Source organism: Daktulosphaira vitifoliae, unplaced genomic scaffold (genome assembly GCF_025091365.1).
Source record: "Daktulosphaira vitifoliae isolate Bord-2020 unplaced genomic scaffold, ASM2509136v1 Scaffold_1, whole genome shotgun sequence".
Lineage (NCBI taxonomy): Eukaryota > Metazoa > Arthropoda > Insecta > Hemiptera > Phylloxeridae > Daktulosphaira > Daktulosphaira vitifoliae.
In genome coordinates this window covers 34,349,755-34,370,566 of record NW_026099572.1, presented here as the reverse complement: position 1 = coordinate 34,370,566, position 20,812 = coordinate 34,349,755, and the positions used below count along the sequence as shown (strand labels likewise).

At 26.2% G+C, this 20,812-nt stretch overlaps 1 protein-coding gene across 7 annotated transcripts in view; it reads left to right on the top strand.

The window, feature by feature from the left end:
- The first annotated feature begins 6,571 nt into the window (after positions 1 to 6,571).
- Positions 6,572 to 20,812, top strand: part of LOC126897366 (glutamate receptor ionotropic, kainate 2-like) — a 17,510-nt gene continuing 3,269 nt past the window's right edge. Inside the window, exons 1-16 of one of the 7 annotated variants that reach the window (XM_050670917.1) lie at positions 6,572 to 6,933; positions 14,575 to 14,677; positions 14,784 to 14,933; positions 15,036 to 15,402; positions 15,468 to 15,609; positions 16,929 to 17,099; positions 17,170 to 17,328; positions 17,386 to 17,607; positions 17,703 to 17,906; positions 18,046 to 18,130; positions 18,215 to 18,353; positions 18,419 to 18,556; positions 18,906 to 19,104; positions 19,169 to 19,400; positions 20,089 to 20,201; positions 20,273 to 20,416. In XM_050670917.1, coding sequence (XP_050526874.1) covers positions 14,605 to 14,677; positions 14,784 to 14,933; positions 15,036 to 15,402; positions 15,468 to 15,609; positions 16,929 to 17,099; positions 17,170 to 17,328; positions 17,386 to 17,607; positions 17,703 to 17,906; positions 18,046 to 18,130; positions 18,215 to 18,353; positions 18,419 to 18,556; positions 18,906 to 19,104; positions 19,169 to 19,400; positions 20,089 to 20,201; positions 20,273 to 20,416 — 2,538 coding nt within the window. In that variant the 5' untranslated portion in view covers positions 6,572 to 6,933; positions 14,575 to 14,604. Of the gene's footprint in view, positions 6,934 to 14,566; positions 14,678 to 14,780; positions 14,934 to 15,035; positions 15,403 to 15,467; positions 15,610 to 16,928; positions 17,100 to 17,169; positions 17,329 to 17,385; positions 17,608 to 17,702; positions 17,907 to 18,045; positions 18,131 to 18,214; positions 18,354 to 18,418; positions 18,557 to 18,905; positions 19,105 to 19,168; positions 19,401 to 20,088; positions 20,202 to 20,245; positions 20,417 to 20,812 lie in introns of those variants that run through there. The other 6 variants (XM_050670903.1, XM_050670944.1, XM_050670938.1 and 3 more) reach the window with 6 other exon arrangements.

The window sequence follows — 20,812 nt, the reverse complement described above, 5'->3', positions numbered from 1 at the left end:
TTAAATAATTTTTTTTTAATCCCCTCAGGGTTAAAAAAAACCTGAACTTTATTTTTATTTATTGGAAACCACTATTTTTAGTTTAATGATAAAAAAAAAATTTTTTTTTAATTTTGTTTTTGTAATGATTTTTATTTGAATATTTAACTACATATTATTGTAGAGTTTTTTTAATCGAAAATTTATGTTCTATACAAAAATAGAAAGTATTCAATAATTCTTGAGTAAATGAGAATTTTATCCTTAATTTATCATTCTGTATATAAAAAATACCTATCCATGTAGAATCCATAAATAAATTTTAGTTTCTTTTATACCCATGTAATTAACTAGTTACATAACGTTAGTCTTTTTAAGTTTAGTTATTAAAAGGGCAAATATAATTACTGCCCAATCACTCGGACTTTATATTTAGCCCATTTTGCGCATTCTATACCGAATTTTATGATAAAAATCGGTTTATCACCGAAATTTAATATGTTTAGCTTTATGGAGTTTCATAATTTTCGCTTTTGTTTAAGCAGGTCTCTTTAATTATATACTACCATCATAAGATAAATCTTATAATTCTTCATTCTGTTTGTTGGCTCCACTTACATCTTTTTGCTAGTTAATGATTAATCATTAAGTATCCAACTACTACCATCGTTCATCATTAGTTTACATCCCATAAAATTAACTTCGAATTAAGTTAAATTTAATTAACAAAGTTTTTTTTTACAGATTTTTTATCAAAAAATTACTTATACACCAACTTTGACTACGTACTAAAACTTAAATATTGTTACTATATAATAAAAATATCTCCATACAGTCCTATTTAAATATAGAAAAGAAATACAAATAATTGAAAAATTAGAAACCATATCATAGGATGTATTTTTATGATAATCATAGTCTACTGTAATAAACCAAAAAATAAAAAGAAGAGGTTGAGGCGTATGTGTTATAAAATAAGGCAGTGTAATAATATAAAATAACATAAATAAAAAGGGGTTTTAGAAAAGTGAGTAAACGGTGGCTGAGCATATAAGGGTAATGGTCAAATAAATAAAATAAACAAAAACGTTTATGACAAAATAGTAAATTGACCTCGGGGTTCAATAATATTGAATAAATTCTGTTAAATAACCCTTAAAAAATTTTATAATTTATTATAATAGTTTATTACGCAATAAATTGTTTGTAGTTTAATAACATGAATAAAACTTGTACTTACCTTATGTTCTATGTAACGTAACAATATTTTAAACAATCCAACGTTGATTCTGAATATCACACGTTGTACACTACGTGTTGTTTAGTCAATATGACTGTTTTTCTAAACGATTTAATTTTAAATAAAACGACTTCATTACACAAAATCTAAGACTGATCTTTATGTGTAAAAGATTCTAAACACTCTTTATTTTTATCATAAATAGAACTTTTATAATGTACCCTAATTTTTATTGAATAAGTATCATTTTGAGAGAGTATATTTTATTGAGAAATAGACACTAATATTTTTAAAGCTTCCTCTGGTCTGACTTAAACAATAATCAAAGGTATTGTAATCTATAAAAAATTTTATCAATGTGGTATTGTGGTGGTCCAACGTGTCCCGGCTCTGACACGTTCAAAAGATGCGGCACAATAATCACCAAGATAAACATTAAACACTAAAAATATATTCGAAAGTTTCTTTGCGCTGTCCACCATGGCGATGTTTGTTAGAACAAAGATATTATGCTCAGACACCAGTTATCTAATAAGTACAGTATTACAATATACTTAGATCAATAAAATTATTATTAAATTGATTTAAATTTCTGTTTTATCTGAAAAATTTGTGACCTTTAGCTTTGTCCACCGGCACGATGTTCATTAGACATTGAGCTCTGTGATGGTGTCGCGTTACCATTATTGTAAGAATTATTTTAATAAAATACAGACAGCACATACGCTTCCTGAGATTGATGAATTAACAAATAATATTTATTACCAAATTGGCAATAGTTCAAATTATTATAAAAACCCAAACGTCTGCACCTCATACTTTGGGCTCCTTTTGCGTACACCTGGTATTTGTGTCTTGCACTTCGTCTGCACCTCATACCTAGGTGTTACCCTTATTCCCTTCCTATAACAACAGCCATTCGACACCCACAGCTAACCCGAAGTGTCAGCCGAGCACGGTGACTGCTGCCGACAACACACACGTGAATACCTAGACAGCAGGCACCACATCCTCATCTTCATCTTCGTGCGCATTACATTCACCGCCCTCCCTTTTATTGTGTTACGACAGCTCTAAAACTAGCTACCTATTAAGAAAAGCTCATAATGAATTTTTAAGTTTGGGAAGGATTTATTAGTAACGATGCGAAGCTGAGAAAGTATTAATTTTACCATGATATTTTTTCTTTTTTTTTTGTGTCTGTTGCCACTTTTTCTCAGAACTCACTGGACCGATTTAGATAAACAATATGTCAAAAGATCATAAGTCATATCTAATTGTAGACATTAAGCTTAGTAATTGAAAACATTTTCCTCGCTTCCTGTAAATGGGGAAATCTCCAAAAAAAATTACTATTTTTAAAATCGTTAAATTTTGTTACTTTTTTCACTTTTTTTTCTTAAAGCTACCATAACTATTTCAAAAATTAACAAAACAACATAATTTTTTTTTATATTAAAACCTTAGATATTTTTCTTTTATTTGATACTATTTTTTTGAAAATCTAACACTTAACCTGCTCACAGGGGAGATTTAAAATAGCAAATTTTTTACAAAAACTAACTTTTTCAACTTAACTTTTGACAATGTTTCGGAAATACTGCGTCCTTTAAACATACATCAAGTTAAAGCTTATGTCATGTACTATAAAATGAAAAATAAAAATTTGTCCCGACGACTTATCTTCTATGTGCAAAAAGCTACCATAGTTAAAAACATGCTATTTTTGTGTTAAAATTTTTGATTATCGATTTTATATTTTCTAGTTTAAATTGCTATAACTTTACGTAAAATGTATATATCAACACAATTCTTTTTATAAACACTTTATGTTTACATCTTTTATTTGACATAATTTTGTTTTAAATTGAACCATTTTCCTTTAGACTGGAGGGTTTATAACTTGAAACATACGTATAAAAAGTAGAACTTTGTCAACTTAACTTTTGAAAATGTTCCAAAAATACTGCGTTCTTTAAATATATGTCAAAATAAAGCTTATATTACGCACTCTAAATTGAAAAAAAAATTGTCCCGATACCTTTTCTTCTATGTGCAAATAGCCGCCGAAATTCAACAAAAAATGTAATATTTGCGAAAAAAATCACCTTCTATCGTGAGGTTTTTTGTACTTAAAACTGCCACAATTTTTGTAAAATGAATAAATCAAAATAATTTATTTAAAACTTGAGATATTTTCTTTCGTTTGATATAATTTTATTGAAAATCTGATTCTAAACCTGCCCACAGAGGAGATTCAAAAAAGCATACAAGTTTTTTGCATACAAGTTAAGCTTTTTCAATTTAATTTTTGAAAATGTTCCGGAAATATTGACACTATTATTTAATCTTAAATTAAAAATTATGTAATATACTTTACTGTGAAAAAAATAAAATTCGAAATGTATATTTTCTTCTTGGTGAAAAAGACAACCGTATTCAAAAATATGGTATTTTTGTGTTCAAATTCTGGGTTTTGTATTTTAAAATATCTTATACTGACTTTCATGAATATTATACAATTTGATTGGTATAAAATATAAATTTATTTATATGCTTAGGGTACAAGGTTCGAATTTGCCTGTAGCAATTAATTATTTACATTTTTTTCTTAATTCTTTTTTGATTTAAAAAAAAAATTCAAATTATTTGATTTTTATCTCATTTAACCAATAAATATCAAGGATTCCATCACTGTAGTCTACCCTCATTAGAAGAAATTTCTTATTCATGTAAACATTATGTTACTATATTTTTTGTGGCTGCAATTTATTTACGTCAAATGATTACAATTCGTATAGTTGAAGTTATACTCTCAAAAATTGAAAACAAATCCCTGAATTAAATAAAGAGTAGCTTTATCCATACAAACAATTAAAATAATTCATTCCTAATATATTTAAAGTATTTATTGTTGAATTAGATTTGATATGATAAAAGTATTTAACTACAAAATTAAATAATTTTACTTTGTATTTATGATAGATGATAGAGTGTTTGTGGATTTTTTTTTTTGAATTTTTTTTTATAATGTTAATTATATGATCAAAATATTACGGTCAGGGTTACAAGCAGTTATTGGGCGTCATTTTTGTCATAAAAAAAAAGGTTAAGGTGAAATTGTATTTAGAGTTAAACTAATTGGCTATAATTGAATATATGTTATATTTATATTTTTGTCATATAAAAAAAGAGTTAAGTAGGTTAATGTTTTGTATATTGGGATGGTGAAATGCAAGAAATAATTTTTTTTAATATGAAAAGCAATGAGAGGATAATTAAATTGAATATGAGTATAAATATTATGTTATCCGGAGTTTTGAAATTCGTTTAGCTACAAAATGAAAATAAAAGCATATGGCATATAATCATAAATTCTTTGTTATGATATAATGACCACTCCTATTTTGTCGTGAAATATAGATAAGTAAATCACTTCTGTATGACGCACAATGAAACATGCAACGATTAAGGAGAAACATTTTACGACTCTTAATATTTAGTGGTTGTGTTATAGAAATAATAAACTGTGTGTGTGTTTACGTAAATTGCAACTGTCCAGCTGTTGGGCGCCAAGCCTTAATGGCTGAATTATTTTCTTTATGTATGTGTATAAGTTAAAACATCTACGTTAAACGCGTACTATTATGATCCGAATGGTGAGAAAGTAGTTATTAATAATACCCTCTTTTCAAATTATTCACCTTTAACAATTCTATTATTCCTTTGATAAAAGTTATTCTTGATTTATCTTAATACTATTCTTAATTTTTATGACATGCTTAGAAATGTAATTTCTTACCTTGTGTCCAGCTAGCTTGATCGTTTGTTGTAAAAATAATATAAATAAAAAGAGCACTGACTTTTATCTACTTATTTATTTTGTAAAATTATGCATATTATTAAACTTGAAATATTACTTCACTGTAGTTCCTTTCTATACTTGGTGTCTGAGTATATGTGTTATTTTATATTTTAAAATGAATATTTAAATAACCAGATAGATTATGAGAATCAATCCCTAGTGACACGTTATGAACTATTGTTTTACGAATAGTTTTAACCGCTAGATGTGCTAGGGTAATGACTTCAACAAACTATCAATAATTTATGAAATTGTGTATTTGATATGAGAGTCGACAGAGTTAGAGACAGGTTGGCTACACCATCGGAGATTATACTCGTCGATGCACGGACCTTACACAGTCAAAAACTGCTTGCCGAAAAGAACGTAATGGAATATGAGAATCAATCCCTAGTGCACGTCACAAACTATTGTTTTACCGATAATTTCAACCGCTAGATGTGCTAAGGTAGATTTTCGAAATACACTTATTAAATAGACACTCCAATTGAAGAATTAAAAAAAATTCTTAATTGGAACAACTCACAAAATACAAAAAAAAATTAATCGTCTTAATAATTTATAAATATTTAAAACTAAAAAAATGAAAAGATAATTTATTTTTTTTTAAATTACATTACTTACGAGAGATTTTGATAAAAACACCAAGTATGAAAAGATTCTAAGTCAGAGAGAGAGAGCACAATCGCGAAATATTCTGGTTCAAAGATACTTCATGACCAAACTCTTAGAGAAAATCCGGTGGTAAATGAGCTAAAAATCGCTCTTTTATAGGCCTGTTTTATGAGGGGGAGACTTAATGTTTTATATTTTAATTGCAAAATCCTTCTCATTGACTAGTCAAGTAAACTTGAATAGACCTATGCGCAATCTATTATTCTACTAATTTGAGTTAATGTTTCATATGTGTATTGGTGTTTTATATCTATCATCTCCCATAATAATGTGGTTTATTATAAAAATCATCAATATAAAAATACAAAGAAAATAAAATCATAAGTGCTAAATATCTATTACAAAGTAAAATCATTTATTTTTGTAGTTGAATACTGTTATCATATCAAATCTAATTCGACAATGAATACTTTAAGAATATTAGAAATTAATGATTTTAATTGTTTGTATGGAAAAAGCTGGTTAAGCTACTTTTTATTTGAATAAGGAATATTTTTTCGATTTTTATCAGTAATAACTTAAACTAAATACGAATTGTAATCATTTGACGTATAGTTGAAATAGTAGGTCTAGTGAGGGTTGGCAAAATAAATCGTAACCACAAAAATGTAATGATATACATAGTACATCATTAATGTCATAATGTATTATTTAAGACTTCAATCAATCAATTACACAAAATAAAATGTATACCAATAAAAATAAGATATATATATATGTACCTTTTAAATGTTTAAAAATACTAATGAAATTTCGTAGAAAAAGAGTATATATTAATTATATAAAACAAACAGGAAATAATAAAAAATATGTAATGGTAGCACATAAGATGTAGGGTAATAAACTATGTCTAAATTATTATATAAGATATGATAGTATTTTATAATATGTAGATCATTATTGATGAAAATGTAATAAATTACGATTAATAAAGAAATAACGGTGGCGTCGGGGATTACTTCTTGCCTTTGAACTACGGTCAAATTTAATATAAAAAGCCAAAAATAAAGAGCATTCTGAGACAGATGCAATCAGATATTTACAGAGGCACTCACTACGCTCGATCATTCCACACAACGAAGTATATGCAAGAAGTGATCCGCCGTCAACACAGTTATATTTGTTCACAAAATACAACATCTATTTATTTAAGAGTATAGCAGAAAATATTAAGGTAGGAATCTAATAAATTCACCAAACATAAATAAGGTTTAGAATTAAATGTTATGAGTACATAGATTAAGTAGGCATACAGGAAAATCAAGTGATTATCAATAATAATAAATATACCAAATAAATTTAATAAATCAATAATGTTTGTACAGAGTTACTTGGCAGAGTTATATCGTTGATACGTGTCTATTTCAGGAGTTAGGTTGGAGGTTCATATGTATAGCCACCATACCACTCTGGGTAGACACACGAGGTGACTTAATCCCACCTATCATCGATAACCGTCAAAACTCATGGCATTATTATCATCATTACAACATCCTAATTTATTGTGCATGTATTTAAAATAGCAAGTGACCCTCGAACAACACACCTCGAGAAAAGGGATAGTTCTTATTTTGCGATACTCCTATAACATTCCCTTCCATCTTTATCATATCCCATTCTTATTTTTGTTTTACAACATACTAATAGTCACCGTCGGATTTGAACCTCGTACCGTAGGCATGAAAGACGTAAGTGTTACCGACTCGGCAACTGTTCTTTGCTTTCGTCGCATGATAAAATTGGCTTTTTAAGCTAACTTTAATTTAAATAATACTTTTTCGACTTTAAAAAAATAAAAAAAGCTTAATTTCTTATGTCTTATGAACTTTATTCTTTGTCAATTAAATTATAAAATATTCATGACTTTCATGAGTGTAATACCCTTATAAGATATTTTAAAATAAAATAAAATACAAAACCTAGAATATTAATAGAAAAATAGCATATTTTTGAATACGGTAGCCATTTGAGCATAGAAGATAGGTCGTCAGGACAATTTTTTTTTTCATTTTATAGTACATAAAATAAGCTTTAATTTGATATATGTTTAAAGGACGCAGTATTTCCGGAACATTTTCAAAAATTAAGTTCAAAAAGTTTTATTTTTTTTACAATGTTTCAAGTTTTGAACGCCCCTATATAAGGGGAAATTGTCTAATTTTAATAAAAATTATGTCAAATGAAAGATGTACTTATAATATATATATAAAAAAAAAATTTGTGCTGATAAGTACATTTTTCGAAAAGTTATAGCATTTTTAAGTTGAAAATTTAAAATCGAAAATCAAAAATTTTAACACAAAAATAGCGTTTTTTTAACTACGGCATCCGTTTACATACAGAAGATAAAGTGTTGGGACAGATTTTTTTTTTCATTTTATAGCACATAAAATAAGCTTTAATTTGATATATGTTTAAAGGACGCAGTATTTCCGGAACATTTTCAAAAATTAAGTTGAAAAAGTTAGTTTTTGTAAAAAAGTTGCAATTTTAAATCCCCCCATGAGCAGGTTAAGTGTTAAATTTTCAAAAAAATGATATCAAATGAAAGGGAAATATCTAAGGTTTTATTTTAAAGAAAAATTATGTTATTTTTTTAATTTTGAAAAAGTTATGGAAGTTTTAAGAATAAAAAGTGAAAAAAATGACAAAATTTAAATTTGTAATTTTTTTGGATATTTCCCCCATTTGCGGGGAACGAGGGAAAATGTTTCAATTTTTAAGGGTAATGTCTTCAACTAGATACGATTTGTGATCTTTTGACGTATTGTTAAAAGAAATCGGTCCAGTGAGAGCTGAGAAAAAGTAGTGACAGACACAAAAAAAAAAATAAACACATCATAGTAAAATTAATACCTTCTCAGCTTCGCATCGAAGCNAAAAAAAAAAAAAAAAAAAACACATCATGGTAAAATTAATACCTTCTCAGCTTCGCATCGAAGCTAAAAACTGACAAGTATAAATTATGAATTTCTTAGAGTGATTTTTAAAGGTGAGTAATAATTGACTTATGACTGAATCGTGTGTAATATAATATAATTAAACAACAAAATATGTTTGTTAAATATTTCTCTAAGTTATTTATTTTAAAAAGAATCGTGATATTTTAAGCATATGAATATAATTTTAAAATAAAAGCGTTAATATTCTTAAATGAAAAGATTAAATGAATACCTATTATTGTGGACACGAGTAGTCCACTGTTATTTCATATTATAATAGTGACGAATATATTACAACAGTGCGGCGACCCCCACTGTGCTACCGTTTTTGTTTATAAAAATAAAATAATTAAAACATTTTTCATGTTTAATTTAAATTTATCAATAATTTCTGAGAAAATAAATGTCTTACAAGATTTCTTACATCTTGTGTATTATTTAAAGGAATAAAAATGTTTAATTACTCCTGTTTAATTTAATTAGAATTACTAAATTAATACTTTAATTAAATACGTTTAACTTATTGACAATAATAAAAGGATTATTAATGATAAAAATGAAAATTATAATATTTTATGATAAATAGAACTTTTATAATGTACCCTCATTTTTGTTGAATAAGTATAATTTTGAAAAAGTATATTTTATCGACACCAATATTTTTTAAAGCTTCCTCTGATCTAGCCAAAACAAGATTCAAAAATATTATTATCTTGTAAAAATTTTATCAAAGTGATATAATAGTGTCTCAATGTATCCCGGCACTTACACCTTCAAAGGATACGGCTCAATAATTACCAAGACAAAAATTAAACACTAAAAGTATATTCGTAAGTTTCTTTACACTGTCCGCCGAGGCTATATTTGTTCAAACTGTCATTAAACTCAAAAATAAGCTACCCAATAAGTATAGAAATGAATTGCACTTAGTCCAATAAATTTATTATTAAATTGATTTAAATTTCTGTTTGATTTTAAAAATTTGTGACCTTTAGCCTTGTCCACCGGCGCAATGTTCGTTAGAACAAAAACATAGAGCCCTAAGATTAGCTACCTAGTAAAAAGCTCACAATGAATATTTACCATTAATTGAACATTGAAGTTTGGATTGGATTTATTATAAAAATAAAATAATTTAAACATTTTTCAGGTTTAATTTAAATTTGTCAATAATTTCTGAAAAAATAAGTGTCTTACAAGATTTCTAACATCTTGTATATTATNATGAGAAAATAAGTGTCTTACAAGATTTCTAACATCTTGTATATTATACAAAGGAATAAAAAATTATAATTACTCATGTTTAACTTAATTAGAATTACTAAATTAATACTTTAATTAAATACGTTTAACTTATTGACAATAATAGAAGTATTATTAATGATACAAATAAAAATGATGAATATGATCTTCTTTATGTAAGAGCTAGTTTAGTCGTTATTATGGTATGGATTCTACTCTACGGTGTGGGAACTTTATACTATTACTCAAAATTACTTTATCCGGATTTGGTATTAACATCTGATTAGTTTCTTGATTGTAAATGAATCCTAATTNTTCTTGATGGTAAATGAATCCTAATTTATCATATTTTTCTTCAATAGACGATTTAATAATTTCATTAATCTCTTCGTGAAGGAAATTATAAAAATAGTTCTTTGGTGTATTTTTCAATGGATTATTATTAAATTTTTCTAATAAATTGTTCCATGTTAAATTCAAATTTTCTGATTCTACAACACAAAAATGAATTATGTCTATATCGACTTCCTTTATTCTTCCTGTAAAAAAGTCGTTACACTGGTTTAATATTCGTTCATTAGATATCGGATTATTTTGTGATATTGATGACTTTTTAAACATTTCTGGTATTTCTTTTAAACATTGAAAAGTATTACTCAAAATATAACGTACACGACGATTCTTTATAAACCATGGGTTAAAACGAAAGCTTTCAATAGTGTCCATGGCATTTTTCATTTTCGATGTTATTGGAATTAAATTATGTATAGTGTCTAAAAAAGTGTTAATACAAAAGTACCCATAGGTTTGGTTGGAGTTATCTGGGTCATTATCTTTTTTCTTAAAAGATTCTATACAATGCTGAATAAATTTTTCGATGATTGAAAAGATTTTCTTTAAAATATTACCATATGAACATGCAAGAATCAAAGTTGCAGCACGTATATGATTATTACCATTTATTATATTTATGGGCGTTTTGTAAAATTTATCTAATGTACATACTTTTTGTAAATATTTTACTGTTTTAATGTCTTTAAAATTCTGCCATTCGGAGTTATTAAAGAATTTACTTAATATTTTTATGTTACCCAAAACCTGGTATTGCCTATCAGCATCCACACTTAAATTTGAAAAAAAAATTGAAAAAAAAATTAAAAATTTCACCATAATTTTTTGATTACGTGTCATATTAATGTAAATGATCCACTTAATTTTTACTTTAAAATTATAGTTTCTGAATAATAACATTTTATCTTGCACATTTTTCATATTTATAAATTATAATATTGACATACTTCTATGACGTACATGGGTGTGAAATCTAAACACTAAAAATATTTCCTTAAGTTTGTATACGTTGTCTACCGGCGCGATGTTTTTTAGAACAAAAACATTAGCGACGTGACAAGCTACCCAATATATATAGGATATCAATGTACTTATGCCCAATAATATTATTAATTATAAATTAATTTAAAATTCAGTTTGACTTGAAAAATTTGTGACTTTTATCTAAGACTATTCAGTAAGAAAACCTCACAATAAATATTTAAAATTGGGTTGAGTTTATTATGAAAATAAAAAATACTTAAATTTTTGAGGTTTATGATATTAATAGACATTTATTTCCATGATGAGAAAAATGATCATGTAATACCGTGTAAAAAGAGTCACTGGAGGTGCGAGGATTCGCCTGCACAAAACCAGTGATCTGTGTTGTGAACAAATGTATCAATGTGTTTAGTGCTTATAAATTAATTAAATAAATAAAACTCAATTAAATTAATAAAATAATAATATTTTCAGCTTATTTGAAAAATATCAATGCATTTTACAGAAATAAAAAATCCAATTTATGACCCTTCTGATCCATCAATAATAAATCGTAACATAAGCTTCTTTAAAGTGAACAATAAGTAATTCAAAATGTTAACCTTAGAGTTATTTACAAAATTTAAATAATTTGACGTAATTTGATCAATAATAATATATAAAGATAATTGATATGAATAATTATTCGAACTCAAATAACAATTTTATACTAAAATAAAAATTAACAATTTTCAATAAATATCGATAGAATAGATAATTAAACAATTATGGTTCAATAATAATGAGAAAACTTAAACTTAATGTTAATAAACAACAAAAAAAAAATATCTAATAGTTGAATATAAATTATATAATTTACTGGCTATTGTGAAAAATTATTAAGTTATTGAGCTAATTAGTAGCTGTACATTCAAAGATCCTCGCAATTAGTGCGAAAGAAAAGAATGAAAAACTATATGACATTTTTATACTTGAAATTTGACCGTAACGTTTTTACAACAAAACATAAACGTCTATATTAACAAATTGTATTAGTATAATAAAATTGCGTGGTATATGTATGTGTGGTGTGTACGTGTGTAACAGCTGATCGGCCGGTAGTATAGATAACCATATTACTGATGTAGTAGGAATTATGAGTTGACCATATGAACCGGTACGAGTACGTAATTATGGTTAACAACTGTCATATTGGTAACAGTATAAATTAACTTAAAATAAAAGATTCAACAAAACAAAATTCACTTTAAATTTATTTTAAGTTCTGTTTAATCTTAAAAACCAATTTAAATTTAAAAAAAAACTATGTTCCATAGAGTGACAATCATGAGTAGAGTGTCGCAGATTTTGTGTATATTGAAATTACCGAAAGAACTGATTTTAATATGAAAAATAGGGATTATATTCAGTGGAGGGCAGTGTACTTTTCTGAACCCATTTTTGCACCGATTTAAAATCTACAATTAGAGTTTCGCATATGGACTAAATAATACCAAAATCCTTCTAATTAATATAACAAATATTCGTGTTTGATTAATAGGTCATGTATAAATATGAAATAAATATATTTAAATTACAAAAATACGTAACTAGCAGAATGTATTATGTGCAGTATATATATAATATAATATAAATAATTATTTAAACATCAAGAGTTGCATAGAAATAAGTACTAATACTTCTATTTACATGATTTATTACAATAAAAATAGTGATTTTAACGAAATTTTGAATTTCCTTGTAAATTTACTGTTAATAGTAATTATATAAATTCCTGATCAAATATCAATCTAAAAAATACATTATTTTATCCTAATAAAAATTTTTATTTAATGATCAGGAAAAAATTTTCAATTTTTGAGGATAGTGTCTTCAAACTAGATACGATTTGTGATATTTTGACGTATTGTTGAGAAAAATCGGTAAGTGAGAGCTGAGAAAAATTAGTGACAGATAAAAAAAAAAATAAACATATCATGGTAAAATAATACACATTGAAGCCAAAAAAATTCGATATAGATGAACTAATAACCAAAAAATTACCAAAAATCAAAATTATTTTGGTTTCTAGTCCTGTTTTCAACCCTAATATCTACGTCAATGAACCCAATTTAAAAAATACAATAATGTATTAAATTATCGTTGCACTTGCAAATACACATATTTGTCATTATTTCATTATTTTTTTATCTTTGATGTTGATCAAACTCAGGAGGTATTACTTGAAGTGCTTAAGGATATATTCATGTTTGTAGTTGAATTCTGACGTTTCGGACTCATTGCAGAGTCAATCTTCAGAGTAATGGTTACTAGTCGGTGGCTGCAACTATACTTGAACTATATATAAAACGTCAGAACTCAACTACAAACATAGATAAATCCTTAAGCACTTCAAGTAACAAGACAATCCATGAAAGCTTTAACACATTCATATTAAGAGGTATTCGTTTCAGAATAATGTGTTTGTCACCTTGTCACCTTCTACTGGACTAAAATTATCGAATAATACTCCTAAAGAATCAAAATTACATCTAGTTGAAGATATTATAATAATCTAAACAAAATATACCCTCGAATGTTGAAAAGTCCTCACAAATTTTTTGATCGATAAAAATATCTAAAATAATTACAACCATTGAAAATGCCAATTTTCGATTTTTTGGAAAGACTATAATTGTGGGGATTAGTTTAAAAGTACAATGTACTATGTTATGTAAGTTAATTTTTGGGTAAAATTAGTTTTATCTGAAAATGAATATTTCATATTAACACTATCTTTAGTAAGAATCCTTACTTGATACATCTGTATTATTTCTCATTAGATGAAAAAATGTCTAATGACTTTTAAAATATTAATAAATTTGTCTTGCATCACATTCATTTGCTTACAGTAAACTCATGAAATTTCATTTTTTATAATCATCTAATAGAATATTTTAATTAAAAAAGCCCCATTTGTTTATTTATGTAAAGTTAGATTCCCCGAAGATAGTATTACTACTCAATTTTTTTTGACCTTTATGTTGATTCTAATTCAATAATACTAAAATACTTTGTAGACTGTCTTTAGATATAACCTTTAGATATATTGTAATTTCTACAGACTTATTCCTTTAACGTAGTTGCCAAAAAAAATTTAAACTGTAATAAATAAATAAAAATATCTATTGGCAAAAACGATCTGTTTTATTCCTATAACATTTAACATTAGTGACATAAATTTAGAACCCAAGACATTTAAATAAACAGGGAGATTTCTTGCAGAATTATCTCTCAATTTTCTCTTCGGTTTTTAGTCATTTATTGTACATTTATCGTCTATCAAGATGTTAGTTCTAGAGCTTCTGATTTCAATACTTAGTGTGGTCACTTCTGAAGTTGTAGAACCAATTACTATCGGTAAATTTTATTATAGAACTTCATCTAGAAAATAATTTTTTTTTTTTTTTAATACAAAGTATTCATAAGTTTATTATAAGTTATTGAAATTATTACTTTACAGTAGGTCTATTCCCTTCAGAAAACTCAATAGAACAAAGAGCATTTGAATTAGCAGTTCATAAAGTGAACTTGGATCCAAATTTATATGACGTCAAACTTCAAGCCCAAATTAAGACCATTGATATGAACGATGTATATAACGCTGGTAAAACAGGTAAGGGAAGCGAATATTTTCGTGTGACATTTACTAAACTTTATAAATATTACTAGGTTAAAGTATATGTACACCTATTTTTTTAAATAATTGTGATTGTAGTGTGTAACACGTTAGAAAATGGTGTTGGCGCTTTTTTTGGAGCAGCTGGTTTTGAATCTTCTAACATAATTCAGTCGATTTGTGACAAAATAGAAATACCACGAATAGAATTTCGATGGGAAATGACTCCAAAAAAACAACCTAACTATTATATAAACTTGTTTCCTGAGCCAATGTTGTTAAGTCGTGGATACACTGCTATCGTGAAAGATATGGATTGGACTTCATTCACCTTAATTTACCAGCGAAAAAATGGTTTACAAAGACTCCAACATTTAATACAAGATTTTTCTGGGATATCTAAAATATCTGACCCAGAATCAGCTGCTCTTGTCATAATTCAATTACCAGAAAATGATGACTTTAGGTAATATGCCAATAAATTACTGTCAATATAATTTACAAAAACTCATATTTAGATTATGTTTTCAGACCATTACTTAAAAACGTGAAAAAATCGCTAGAAGGTCATATTGTATTAGACTGTGACACAGATATCATTCTTAAAGTACTAAAACAAGCTGAAGACGTTGGTTTACTTGATGAATACCATACTTTTATAATAACTTCCCCGGTAAAAATTATATTTTAAATTTTAAATTAGAAATAATTCTTAAATGTGATGAGTTGTAAAAAATGATAGGTAACACAAAATTATTTTTATTTGATAAAATTAAAAAATTTAATAAATAATACATATATATACGTACATATTTATTAAAATTTTTGCATTTTTAAACTACATTTTTTTTTTTTTTTTTTTATGTCTATCGCCTCTTTTTCATAGCTCTCACCGAACCGATTTTTTTCAATGATACATCAAAGTATCAAAAATCGTATCTAGTTGAAGACATTACCCTTAAAAATTGAAAAAAAATTCCTCGTTCTCTATAAATGGAGAAAAAACCAAAAAATTACAATTTTTAAAATCGGTAAATGTTGACATTTTTTTCTCTTAAAACTGCCATAACTTTTGAAAAATGAATGAATCAAAATAATTTTTTTTTATATATATATATATAGAAATCTTAGGTATTATCCTTTCATTGATTTAATTTTTTTGAAAATCTGACTCTTTATTTGCCAACAGAGAGAAATTAAAAAAATAGAAACTTTTTCACAAAATTCAATGTTTTCAACTTAACTTTTGAAAATGTTCCGGAAATATTGCGTCTTTTAAATATTTGTTAAAGCTTATGTATCTCACTAAAATTTAAAGAAAAAAAATTTATCCCGACGACCTATCTTCAATATAAATTTACCTAATCATTGTCAGATATCATCTATACTTGTCCTAATTATGCCACGTCCACATTGTGCCACGACCCCATTGTCCTACAGTTTCTTTTATTTGTCTCTAATAACAATATAAAAGTCAAAAATTTTACAAACATTACACGCTAATAGCGGTCAGAGTGAGAAAGGGCCCAATTGCTTCCCTCAAAAAAAAAAATATTTCATATAATGCATTTATTTTATAAATAATTGATGGATTAGGAATATACAAATCATCCCATAATTTAAAAAACATTGTTTAATTGAATTTCCTATTTCATAAAAAAGTTTCATAAGAAAATATGACTTTTCTTACTAAGAACGTATGTTATACTAAATATTAGGAAATATAAAACTAAAATTATTGAGCTAAAATAAAAGATTGGGGATGTAAATTTTCACTAAAAGTAGGGGAATTAATTTTTAATAAGTAGCCCTAATATCTATAGAATTTATTTTAAGTGACTATTTTACATGTTTTATTAATTTCAGTAACATTCTTAGAAATAAAATTAACACATATTTCAAATAATTTTTTATACTTCAATATTCTTAATTTTGAACACTAATTGTATTGTAATAATGTTTTTTATGATACTATTTGAAATTTTTTTGTAGGATGCACACACTGTAGATTATAGCAATATAAATTTCAAACGAACTAATATTACCACAGTTAGGCTCATAAATCCAACTACACCAACCGTCAACGATGTTGTGTCTGACCTTTCTTTTGTCCGACAAAGGATGGGTTTAGATATTGAAGAATTGAATGCTCATACTACTACTGTGAGCTCAAAATTATAGAATTAAATAAAAAATATTTTAAAGTTATTACCATAACTATTCAACTCCATAGGTTAACGCATTGATACTATATGATGCTGTCAATATTTTTGCAAAAGCAGTACATGGACTAGGAGGCACAAACAAAATTATATCAGAACCCAAAAACTGTTCAGATCATAATTCTACGGGATGGTCAAACGGTTATGCATTAATCAACTACATGAGAGTAGTATGTGATAAATTATGAAAATTAGGACGAATTTCATGTAATTTTTTTAAACTGCAGATAGAAGCCGAGGGTCTTTCTGGTGTAATGCGTTTTGATTCACAGTCAGGCCAAAGGAATTATTTTACTCTAGAAATGGTAGAACTAACAAAAACTGGATTCAAAAAGATTGGTGTATGGGATCCAGAAAATGGTATGACATATACTAGAACCCGAAGTCAAATGCTACATGACTTGGTTCAAGCAAATATGAATAAGACATTTATAGTGGTTTCAAAAATAGTAATTGTTTTATTAATAAATTTATTTATATTATATTAGCAATAAATTTAAATTTTTTTGTAAAGATTTGAATTAATGGTGACATTTTATTACAGACTGAACCATATATGATGTTAAAAGATGACCATAAAGATCGTGTAGGAAATGACAAATATCAAGGATATGTTGTAGATTTAATAGAGATGATTGCTCGAGAGATTAACATTACTTATGAGTTTCGATTAAGAAATGATGGAAATGGTAAAAAAGATAAAAAAACTGGAAAGTGGAGTGGTTTAATAGGAGAAGTACAAGAGTTGGTAATAATAATAGTTAATGTTTTAATTTATATTTGTTGTAATAGTTATTGTAACTCATAATAAAGATAATATTAATATTTGATAAAAAATAAATATAAATTTATTCTTTAAATTTTAATATAATTTATGTATTGTTTAGAGAGCTGATCTAGCAGTGTGTGATCTTACTATAACACACGAAAGGAGAACTGCCGTAGATTTCACAACTCCTTTTATGAATTTGGGTATACAAATTAATTGATAAAAATTCAATTGTTAGAATATCCCAACAAATTTACTTATGTAGTATATTAGTTTTAAATTTTTAGGAATTAGTATTCTATTTAGCAAACCAAAAGAACCAGAAACTAATTTATTTTCATTCACTCAACCTTTATCATTTCATGTATGGATTTATACGGCTACAGCTTATTTAAGTTTATCAATAATACTTTATTTACTAGCTAGGTTAGTAAACAATATATTTTATTTAAAAAATGAGTCGATGTATTTAAAATATAACTTTTACTTAGAATTGCGCCAAAAGAATGGCAAAATCCACATCCTTGCGCAACAGAACCTGAACAATTAGAAAATTCACTATCTCTAATAAACTGCTTATGGTTTTCACTTGGGTCTATTTTGTGCCAAGGGAGTGATATATTACCACGGTAAATCCTTAAAATCAGGGACACTACAAGACTGCAGTATTCTAAATTAGTTATTTAAAAAAAATTTCTCTATTTAAAAATGTATTTTATGATAATAAAACATAAAATTAAACTTTCATTAAATTAATTTTGAATATGCGACAGTATAATTATAATATTATTTTTTTATTTTACGTCAAAATATGAACTGATACTTTTAAAAATAATTAAATAACTTACACTAGATAAATAAATAATTTTTAACTAAAAATTTTAAATTTTAATATAAAGATATTCTTTCTGATATTTTATTGACATCAATACAAAAAGTGTATGAAAATTATAAGTTATTTATTTTCTCATATTACAGAGCTTTTTCAACCAGAGTATGTGCAGCAATGTGGTGGTTTTTTGCACTTATTGTAACACAATCATACACAGCCAATTGGACAGCATTTCTTACATCAAGTAGAAAAGAATCACCAATAAAGCGAGTTGAAGATTTAGATAAGCAATCAGCTATCAAATATGGTTGTGTATTAGGACAATCTACAGCTGGATTTTTTGAGGTAATGTTCTTTAATAATTGAGTTTTATATTTTAAAGTAGAATTTTTTTCTATGAAATCATTAGAACTCCAACGTTAATTTGTATAAAAAAATGTGGAGTGTAATGGAAACTTATGGTGATACTGTAATGATGTCAGACAATAATCAAGGTGTAGATAGAGTAAAAAAGGAAAGAGAAGCGTATGCTTTTTTTATGGAATCTAGCACTATAGAATACGAAGTAAAACGCAATTGTGATTTAACAGAAGTTGGTTCATGGTTGGACAACAAGGCTTATGGAATAGCATTACCTTTCAGTTAGTAAAATTAATTCGTGAAACCCATTCACAGTTATTTGGTCAAATTTAAATTAGATCAGATTTAAATACGTTTTTTTTTTTTAAGAATAAATATATTTGTATTTTATTGATATAACAATCCACAGTAATTTAGATTATAAATTATAAATATTATAATTTCTAATTTTTTTTTAATGTTTAAGATTTATAATACAATAAAACCTTATTCTTTATGACCGTTTTAATTTATTGGATTATATACATTTTAATTATATTTCATAAATTTAAACAAAATAAATCGCTCGTTAAATAACTATTTAATTAATACTATATTAATATTAACTGTACATATTAATAGAAACTTAATTCATTTATACATCAACGTATTTTAAAATTATTAAATATATTATATCACTTTATTATTCATTGTACTTTTGACATAAAAACGATAATATATTTGTACAGAAAGAATAACATAGGTAATCTAAATCAATATTGCCTCCTTTAAGATAAAATAAATTAAAATAACCTTTATTATCATATTTCCATATTTTGAAAAACACGAAAGAACTGAAAGGAATATTATATATCAAAAATTTACATACCTAACTTAATATCTTCCTGACCAAATTATCCTTATAGATCAGCCAAATTGTGCAATGTGCTTTAAAATTTAATAATACACAATAATATTGATTTTGTGCAGATGCTCCACATAGAACTGCATTTAGTATGGCTGTGTTAAAACTATCTGAGTCTGGAAAATTAATGGAACTAAAAAATAAATGGTGGACTATGGGTGATGGTCAAACTTGCCCGGTATTTTTATAACAACACATATATTTGATGTATTAATATCATAGCATAAAACATTTTTTTGTTAATCAAAGGAACAACAAGAGGACTCAACAGAGTTAGACGTAAGCGAAGTAGGAGGAATGTTTGTAATACTAGTTCTAGGTTGTTTTATAGCATTTTTGTTTTCTATTTTGGAATTTTTATGGAACATAAGAAAAGTCGCAGTCGAAGAAAAAGTAATGTATTCAGGTTATAACATAAATAAACAGGGCTTGTAATTTTTGTTTCACGTTTATTTTACAAAAGCATTTATATAAATGCGCTTATTATAATAGTTACTTTAAACGTTGATTATTCGTTTATAGCATTTTTGATGTAAACTTTATGTAGTACATAGCATTTAAAAAGCGTTTAACAACGATATATTATCATTACAACGTTTTTAGTATTTATAATTTTCCTATTTTAGCTTCGATGCGAAGCTGAGAAGGTATTGGTTTTACTAAGATGTGTTTTTTTTTTTTTTTTTTTTTTCTGTTACCACTTTTCCTCAGCTCTCACCGAACCGATTTCTTTCAATGATACGTCAAAAGATCACAAATTGTATCTAGTCGAAGACATTACCCTCAAAA